General features: G+C 36.7%; 1 protein-coding gene across 2 annotated transcripts in view; it reads left to right on the top strand.

Annotated features, from left to right (window-relative positions):
* LOC133656737 (dickkopf-related protein 1-like) overlaps positions 1-5,626 on the top strand; it is a 6,178-nt gene extending 552 nt beyond the window's left edge. The window contains exons 2-4 of one of the 2 annotated variants that reach the window (XM_062057572.1): positions 768-909; positions 1,213-1,323; positions 4,861-5,626. In XM_062057572.1, coding sequence (XP_061913556.1) covers positions 768-909; positions 1,213-1,323; positions 4,861-5,126 — 519 coding nt within the window. In that variant the 3' untranslated portion in view covers positions 5,127-5,626. Of the gene's footprint in view, positions 1-764; positions 910-1,212; positions 1,324-4,860 lie in introns of both variants that reach the window. The other variant, XM_062057571.1, reaches the window with a different exon arrangement.
* Positions 5,627-9,650: the final 4,024 nt, after the last annotated feature.

Raw genomic sequence — 9,650 nt, 5'->3', positions numbered from 1 at the left:
TGTGCGTAAAAAAGTCTGTGTGTAAAAGTCTGCGCGTAAAAGCATGTGTGTAAAAGTCTGTGTGTAAAAGTCTGCGCGTAAAAGCATGTGTGTGAAAGTCTGTGCGTAAAAGTCTGTTCATAAAGTCTGTGCGTAAAAGCATGTGCGTAAAAGCATGTGTGTAAAAGTCTGTGCGTAAAAGCATGTGCGTAAAAGTCTGTGTGTGAAAGTCTGTGCGTAAAAGTCTGTTCATAAAGTCCGTGTGTAAAAGTATGTGCGTAAAAGTCTGTGTGTTAAAAGTATGTGCGTAAAAGTCCGTGTGTAAAAGTATGTGCGTAAAAGTCCGTGTGTTAAAGGTATGTGCGTGAAAGTCTGTGCATAAAAGTCCGTGTGTAAAAGTCCGTGTGTAAAAGTCCGTGTGTTAAAAGTATGTGCGTAAAAGTCCGTGCATAAAAGTCTGTGTGTAAAAGTCTGTGTGTAAAAGTCCGTGTGTATAAGTCTGTGCGTAAAAGTCCGTGTGTTAAAAGTATGTGCGTAAAAGTATGTGCGTGAAAGTCTGTGTGTAAAAGTATGTGCGTAAAAGTCTGTGCGTAAAAGTCCGTGTGTAAAAGTCCGTGTGTTAAAAGTATGTGCGTAAAAGTCCGTGCATAAAAGTCCGTGCATAAAAGTCCGTGTGTTAAAAGTATGTGCGTGAAAGTCTGTGTGTAAAAGTATGTGCGTAAAAGTGCGCGGGTCTCCACCTTTTAGGCGTGATGTTCACGGCTTTTTTTTTTCCTGCTCTCCAGCAGTCCGGACTCTGCACGGACGACGAGGACTGCGGAGGGGAAGAATTCTGCAACGACGCCCGCAGCGTGTGCCTGCCCTGCCGCAAGAACCGGAAGCGTTGCGCACGGGACGCCATGTGCTGCGCCGGAAGTCGCTGCAGCAACGGTGAGAACAAAAGCCTCACTTACTCGGATTTTTGAAAAGGTTTTTTTCCCCCACTGTCTTACACTCACGCGCCAGCTGGGTCGGTAGAGCGGCAGTGCCGGCAACTTGAGGGTTCCGGGTTCGATTCCCCCCCGCTTCTGCCATTCCTAGTCACTGCCGTTGTGTCCTTGGGCAAGACACTTGTTCCCAGCGCCTAAAATGTAACTTAGATAGCGGGTTTCACTATGTAAAAAGCGCTTTGAGTGACTAGAGAAAAGTGCTATATAAATATAATTCACTTCACATCTTGTGTGGCCCCTTCAGGTGTCTGCCAGACTAATGACATCGACGCAGACGGCTGGCATTTACCCAACAACACTATGGAGCATCACGCCAAAAGACCCCTCAGTGCACAGGAGCCTCATTCTGTCAAAGGTGAGCTTATTTTTATATTTTTTATTTTTTATTTTTTTGTCCTGTCCAGATTTTTAGGCAAATCACATAATAATAATAATAATAATAGATTGTATTTGTAAAAAGCACTTTACATTGAGTAAACAACCTCAAAGTGCTACAGTGTATTAAAAAAATAAAATAAAATAAATATAAAATAAAAATAAAATAAATAAAATAAAAATAAAAACTAGAACAGCCAAATAGCTAAAACTAGTATGCATGTATCTAAAAAAGTCTTTTTAAATAAACATTTTAAAAAAAGGGTTTTTAAGCCTTTTTTAAAAGCATCCACAGTCTGTGGTGCCCTCAGGTGGTCAGGGAGAGCGTTCCACAGACTGTAGTTTGTAGCTTTGTCCTCGGAGGCTGAAGGAGGTTAACCTGTCCGGAGCGGAGGTGTCGTGTGGAGGATTTGGAGGTGAGCAGTTCTTTGAGGTAGACGGGGGGTATTTCCATGGAGGCACTGGTGGGTTAGTAGGGAGACTTTGAAGTCAATCCTGAGTGGAACTGTTGGTGTGATGTAGATCGGCTGTACAAGTTTAATTTACAAAAGACTTATTTGTTGCCTTATTTGTATTTTGACTTTATTAAATGTATTTATATTATTATTATTTGGTGCAGCCGGGCCGGAGCAGGAAGGGATAGAAAGAGAGAAAAAAGGACAACAACAACAACAGCAAACACAACAATAACAACAACAACAATAGAACAACATCAGTAAATAGGATATGTACAAATATGATGGTAAAAGTGATAGCAAAGAAGAAGTTAGTGAAATAAATAATAATACAGAAATGACATTGAGCATTATAACACTACAAATGGAGCGATACAAATATCACTATTGATACTGAATAATAACAATCATTTACCTTTATAATCAACAATGCAATTGTTCAAATGCAACAATACATATACATAATGATAACTAGAGATACAAAAGAAAGCAGATAAATGGAGGGGAGGAAAGAGAAGCCGGCTATATTAACCTTGTAGATTGTTATAGTGACAATAGGTTAAGCTTTGTCAGTGTGCCATGTGTTACCCAGTTTACCTTAACCTCTTAAGGCCCAAGTTCTTTGTTTACATGATTTCTTTTATTTCTCTTTGCTATTTGGGCTTACTGGAGCCTAATTACAATAAAAACTAAAACATATTTTTTTGATATGTTCTTAGTCCATACGCACACAAACGTGTACTTCATGTTTAGTGACATGCACATTTTTATTTTTACACTTTTTTCCCCTCCAAATTCCATTGTATGTTATACTCTTCTGACACCACCAGATGGCAGTATAAGTGTCCACATAAGTGGCCGTAAGACCCCAATTCAGTAGTGTACACAATTTTGAAAATAAGAGCTGAAAGGTGCTGTCCACACATGTGGCCACTAAGCCTGTAGAGGGTAGGGCAGCGGTGTCAAACTCATTTTAGATCGGGGGGGGGGGGCACATGGAGGAAAATCTACTCCCACGATAACTTCAAAATAAAGACAACTTCAGGTTGTTTCCTTTGTTTGAAAATAGAACGAGCACAATTCTGAAAATGTACAAATCATAATGTTGTTGTTTTTTTTACACTTACGGTTAATTGTATTCTATTTTTATTTGTCGTTATTTATACTTTATGAATACATTATGTGATAATGTTCATCAGTCGACTTGTCGGTGTTCATTTTCAATCTATCAAAATAAAAAATATAATGCAAGAATCCAATTACAGGATGTTAATTATGTAATTTGCTCATTTTCCTCAATGTGGTTTATTTGTGTTTATTTTTTTACATATGTAGCATAATCTACATCGATACAAATAATTGCTATTGCGACATCTAGTGGACACATTTAGAACAACAGTTTATGTCATTCAAAAATTTCGGCTCATTTTTATACTTACAAGCGGGTAAAACCTGTTAGCGGGCCTGATCCGGCACGCGGGCCTTATGTCTGACACCCCTGCCCTAGGGCAACACTGTTAATATATGTTTGATGAATCAGGATTATATGCATGAGTGTATGTATGCATATGTACTTGTATATGTACAGTATGTGTATATGTATGTTTGTATATGTACTTGTATATGTACATGTATGTGTATATGTATGTTTGTACATGTACTTGTATATGTACATGTATGTGTATATGTATGTTTGTATATGTACTTGTATATGTACGTGTATGTGTATATGTATGTTTGTATATGTACTTGTATATGTACATGTATGTGTATATGTATGTTTGTATATGTACTTGTATATGTTCAGTAAGTGTATATGTATGTTTGTATATGTACTTGTATATGTACATGTATGTGTATATGTATGTTTGTACAGTGCATGTATATGTACATGTATGTGTATATGTATGTTTGTACAGTGAATTTACATGTATGTGTATATGTATGTTTGTACAGTGCATGTATATGTACATGTATGTGTATATGTATGTTTGTACAGTGAATTTACATGTATGTGTATATGTATGTTGGTACAGTGAATGTACATGTATGTGTATATGTGTGTTTGTACAGTGAATGTATATGTATGTGTATATGTATGTGTATATGTATTTGTGTACAGTGAATGTATATGTATGTGTATATGTATGTTTGTACAGTGAATGTACATGTATGTGTATATTTATGTGTGTACAGTGAATGTATATGTATGTGTATATGTATGTGTATATGTATGTGTATATGTATGTGTGTACAGTGAATGTATATGTATGTGTATATGTATGTTTTTACAGTGAATGTATATGTTTGTGTATATGTATTTGTGTACAGTGAATGTATATGTATGTGTATATGTATGTGTGTACAGTGAATGTATATGTATGTATGTATGTATGTGTGTACAGTGAATGTATATATATGTATATATGTATGTGTGTACATTGAATGTATATGTATTTATGTATGTATGTGTGTACAGTGAATGTATATGTATACGTATATGTATGTGTGTACAGTGAATGTATATGTATGTATATATGTATGTGTGTACAGTGAATGTATATGTATGTATGTATGTTTGTACAGTGAATGTATATGTATGTATAGATGTATGTTTGTATAGTGAATGTATATGTATGTATATATGTATGTGTGTACAGTGAATGTATATGTATGTATGTATGTTTGTACAGTGAATGCATATGTATGTATATATGTATGTGTGTACAGTGAATGTATATGTATGTATATATGTATGTGTGTACAGTGAATGTATATGTATGTATATATGTATGTGTGTACAGTGAATGTATATGTATGTATATATGTATGTGTGTACAGTGAATGTATATGTATGTATATATGTATGTGTGTACAGTGAATGTATATGTATGTATATATGTATGTGTGTACAGTGAATGTATATGTATGTATATATGTATGTGTGTACAGTGAATGTATATGTATGTATATATGTATGTGTGTACAGTGATTGTGCCTGTGTATGTACGTTTTTTTTTAAAAAGTGGCACCTTTCTAACAATCTCTTTATCGGCTCCAAGGTCAAGAAGGCGACACGTGCCTGCGCTCGGCCGACTGCGCCGAGGACCTGTGCTGCGCCCGCCACTTCTGGTCGCGCATCTGCAAGCCCGTGCTGACCGAGGGCCAGGCGTGCACGCGCCACCGCCGGAAGGGCACGCACGGCCTGGAGCTCTTCCAGCGCTGCGACTGCGGCGACGGCCTGGCCTGCAGGCCCGAGAGAGGCGAGCGGGACCACGCCGTCAGCAGGACGTCGTCCCGGAACCTACACACCTGTCAGAGACGCTGACGAACCACACAAAACGGGGGTCACGAGACACTGAGCGGCTTTCACCCCCCCACACACCCCCCATCCCACCCCGCCGATGCTGCTGACGGCCGAAACGACGTGCAGGGAAGTGCATGTCCTGGCGAAAAGTGATCCACCCCGCAGATGGACTGAGGAAGTGGCCGGATCGATTTTGGAACGGCGGTTTTTGTTTCTGTTTTCATGGAACTTGAGTTATTGCAGTAAATTACTGTCTTGTAAATAGATCCAGTACTAGGGGGGGTGGCACTTAATTGACCTATTGAGCTATGTCAACACTAGGGCTGCAACTAACGATTAATTTGATAATCGATTAATCTGTCGATTATTACTTCGATTAATCGATTAATAATCGGATAAAAGAGACAAACTACATTTCTATCCTTTCCAGTATTTTATTGAAAAAAACAGCATACTGGCACCATACTTATTTTGATTATTGTTTCTCAGCTGTTTGTACATGTTGCAGTTTATAAATAAAGGTTTATTAAAAAAAAAAAAAAAAATAGTAATAATTTTTTTTTTTTTTAAAAAAGCTTCTGCGCATGCGCATAGCATAGATCCAACGAATCGATGACTAAATTAATCGGCAACTATTTTTATAATCGATTTTAATCGATTTAATCGATTAGTTGTTGCAGCCCTAGTCAACACCTGCATGCAGTGTAAATGTGTTATATATTGTTTTATAAGAAAACCTGGATACATTTGTTTTATTAAACGCTCCTCTACTCATAACCACTTTCTCTCCTGACCCATCATTGAGCTGTAAATAACCACTCCTTTCAGCCAGTCGGACAATTACTGGCGTTGTTGTTTAACACCATTTCTCCCGAATCAGCGGTTCGGGGATGGTTGGAATATTTTGGCCGCGCACGCCGCACTAACTCATTACCCACAAATTACTGAGATATGCACACTTGCACACACAGACACACAAAAATGCAACAAACATTTAACGAGGCATTACTGGAGCCCCCAGAGTGCCACAGCCTGCTATGGAAGATCGGCTGCAAACAAGCATATCAAATTGTAACTAGATGTGGCCATTCCTGGAGGAACTGCGTGTGAATGCTCCAATGCTGAAGTTGCACTGAAATGCTGACAGAATGTAGTATGAAATGTAAGAATAGTTTGAATGTTGAAGAGTTTAAATTCCAAGGAAAACCGGAATTTGGTTCGGAACTTGGGAAAGTGTTAGTTTGAATGTCCGGGGATGCGTGGTATGTGTTGATGTTGGAATGGTTTGAGTAGGTTGAAAAACGTGGGAATTGTGCAAATTGGAAAAAATGTCCCATTCATTTCAATGGGAACTTCCTGGAAATTTGGGGAAAAGCGGGATTTTTTGAAAATGATTAGGACCATGAATGTCCTGAATGAGCTGAACTAGTTGGTGTTGGAATTGTTTGAATGGGGCAACAAATGTTAAAGTAGTAAATGGTATTAGGGAATTTCGGGAAATTCTGGAATTTTTTTGAACTTGGAAAAAGGGTAGTTTGAATTTCCAGAATGGTGGAATGTGTTGAAGGTGGAATGGTTTGAATAGGTTGAAAAATGTGTGAATTGTGCAACTTGGAAAAAATGTCTCATTCATTTCAATGGGAACTTCCTGGAAATTTGGGGATTTTGGGAAAAGAGGGATATTTTCAAAAATGATTAGGAGCATGAATGTCCTGAATGAGCTGAATTAGTTGGTGTTGGAATTGTTTAAATGGGTCAAGAAATTTTGAATTAGTAAAAGGTATTGGGAATTTTGGGAAATTCTGGAATTTTAGGAAATTCTGGAATTTTTTTGAACTTGGAAAAAGGGTAGTTTGAATTTCCAGAATGGTGGAATGTGTTAAAGGTGGAATGGTTTGAATAGGTTGAAAAATGTGGGAATTGTGCAACTTGGAAAAAATGTCTCATTCATTTCAATGGGAACTTCCTGGAAATTTGGGAAATTTGGGAAAAGCGGGATATTTTCAAAAATGATTAGGAGCATGAATGTCCTGAATGAGCTGAATTAGTTGGTGTTGGAATTGTTTAAATGGGGCAAGAAATTTTGAATTAGTAAATGGCATTGGGAATTTTGGGAAATTCTGGAATTTTTTTTTAACTTGAAAAAGGGTAGTTTGAATTTCCAGAATGGTGGAATGTGTTGAAGGTGGAATGGTTTGAATTGGTTGAAGAATGTGAGAATTGTGGACCTTCGAAAAATGGCCAATTAATTTTGAATGGGGAAAATGCAAAAAAAAACAAAAGAATAATGGGAAATCCGGGATTTTTTTCCCCCCGCTATTTTCACTAAATCACTATTTTCCCCAAATTTCCAGGAAGTTCCCATTGATATGGGAACAATTCCCACATTTTTCAACCTATTCAAATCATTCCAACATCAACACCTTCCACTCATCCTGGACTTTCAAACCAACACTTTCCCAAGTTCCAAACCAAATTCCGGTTTTCCTGGAAATTCTAACTATTCTTAAAATTCCAACACCGATCATTTCATCTCATTCAGATCATTTAGGTTTGTTTACCATTTTCTAAAAAATTCCCGTATTTTCCGAAATCCCCAAATTTTTGAACATTCATATTCCTAATCATTCTAAAAAAAAATCACTATTTTCCCCAAATTTCCAGGAAGTTCCCATTGATATGGGAACAATTCCCACATTTTTCAACCTATTCAAATCATTCCAACATCAACACCTTCCACTCATCCTGGACTTTCAAACCAACACTTTCCCAAGTTCCAAACCAAATTCCGGTTTTCCTGGAAATTCTAACTATTCTTAAAATCCCAACACCAATCATTTCAACTCATTCAGATCATTTAGGTTTGTTTACATTTCCTAAAAAATTCCTGTATTTCCCGAAATTCCCAAATTTTTGGACATTCATATTCCTAATCATTCTAAAAAAAAAATCACTATTTTCCCCAAATTTCCAGGAAGTTCCCATTCATATTGGAACAATTCCCACATTTTTCAACCTATTCAAATCATTCCAACATCAACACCTTCCACTCATCCTGGACTTTCAAACCAACACTTTCCCAAGTTCCAAACCAAATTCCGGTTTTCCTGGAAATTTTAACTATTCTTAAAATTCCAACACCGATCATTTCAACTCATTCAGATCATTTAGGTTTGTTTACCATTTTCTAAAAAATTCCCGTATTTCCCGAAATTCCCAAATTTTTGGACAATCATATTCCTAATCATTCTAAAAAAAAATCACTATTTTCCCCAAATTTCCAGGAAGTTCCTATTGAAATGGGAACAATTCCCACATTTTTCAACCTATTCAAATCATTCCAACATCAACACCTTCCACTCATCCTGGACTTTCAAACCAACACTTTCCCAAGTTCCAAACCAAATTCTGGTTTTCTTGGAAATTCTAACTATTCTTAAAATTCCAACACCGATCATTTCAACTCATTCAGATCATTTAGGTTTGTTTACCATTTTCTAAAAAATTCACGTATTTTCAGAAATTCCCAAATTAGTGGACATTCATATTCTTAATCATTTTAAAAAAAATCACTATTTTCCCCAAATTTCCAGGAAGTTCCCATTGATATGGGAACAATTCCCACATTTTTCAACCTATTCAAATCATTCCAACATCAACACCTTCCACTCATCCTGGACTTTCAAACCAACACTTTCCCAAGTTCCAAACCAAATTCTGGTTTTCTTGGAAATTCTAACTATTCTTAAAATTCCAACACAGATCATTTCAACCCATTCAGATCATTTAGGTTTGTTTACCATTTTCTAAAAAATTCCCGTATTTTCCTGAATTCCCAAATTTTTGGACATTCATGCTCCTAATCATTCTAAAAAAAAACACTATTTTCCCCAAATTTCCAGGAAGTTCCCATTGATATGGGAACAATCCCCACATTTTTCAACCTATTTAAATTATTCCAACATCAACACCTTCCACTCATCCTGGACTTTCAAACCAACACTTTCCCAAGTTCCAAACCAAATTCCGGTTTTCCTGGAAATTTGATCTATTCTTAAAATTCCAACACCGATCATTTCAACTCATTCAGATCATTTAGGTTTGTTTACCATTTTCTAAAAAATTCCCGTATTTTCCGAAATCCCCAAATTTTTGGACATTCATATTCCTAATCATTCTCAAACAAATCACTATTTTACCCAAATTTCCAGGAAGTTCCCATTGAAATGGGAACAATTCCCACATTTTTCAACCTATTCAAATCATTCCAACATCAACACCTTCCACTCATCCTGGACTTTCAAACCAACACTTTCCCAAGTTCCAAACCAAATTCCGGTTTTCCTGGAAATTTTAACTATTCTTAAAATTCCAACACCGATCATTTCAACTCATTCAGATCATTTAGGTTTCTTTACCATTTTCTAAAAAATGCCCGTATTTCCCGAAATTCCCAAATTTTTGGACATTCATATTCCTAATCATTCTAAAAAAAAATCACTATTTTCCCCAAATTTCCAGGAAGTTCCCATTGAAATGGGAACA

The sequence above is a fragment of the Entelurus aequoreus genome, linkage group LG09 (assembly GCF_033978785.1).
Source record: "Entelurus aequoreus isolate RoL-2023_Sb linkage group LG09, RoL_Eaeq_v1.1, whole genome shotgun sequence".
NCBI lineage: Eukaryota > Metazoa > Chordata > Actinopteri > Syngnathiformes > Syngnathidae > Entelurus > Entelurus aequoreus.
Note: the sequence above shows the minus strand (reverse complement) of the source record. Positions and strands in the feature narration are given on the sequence as shown.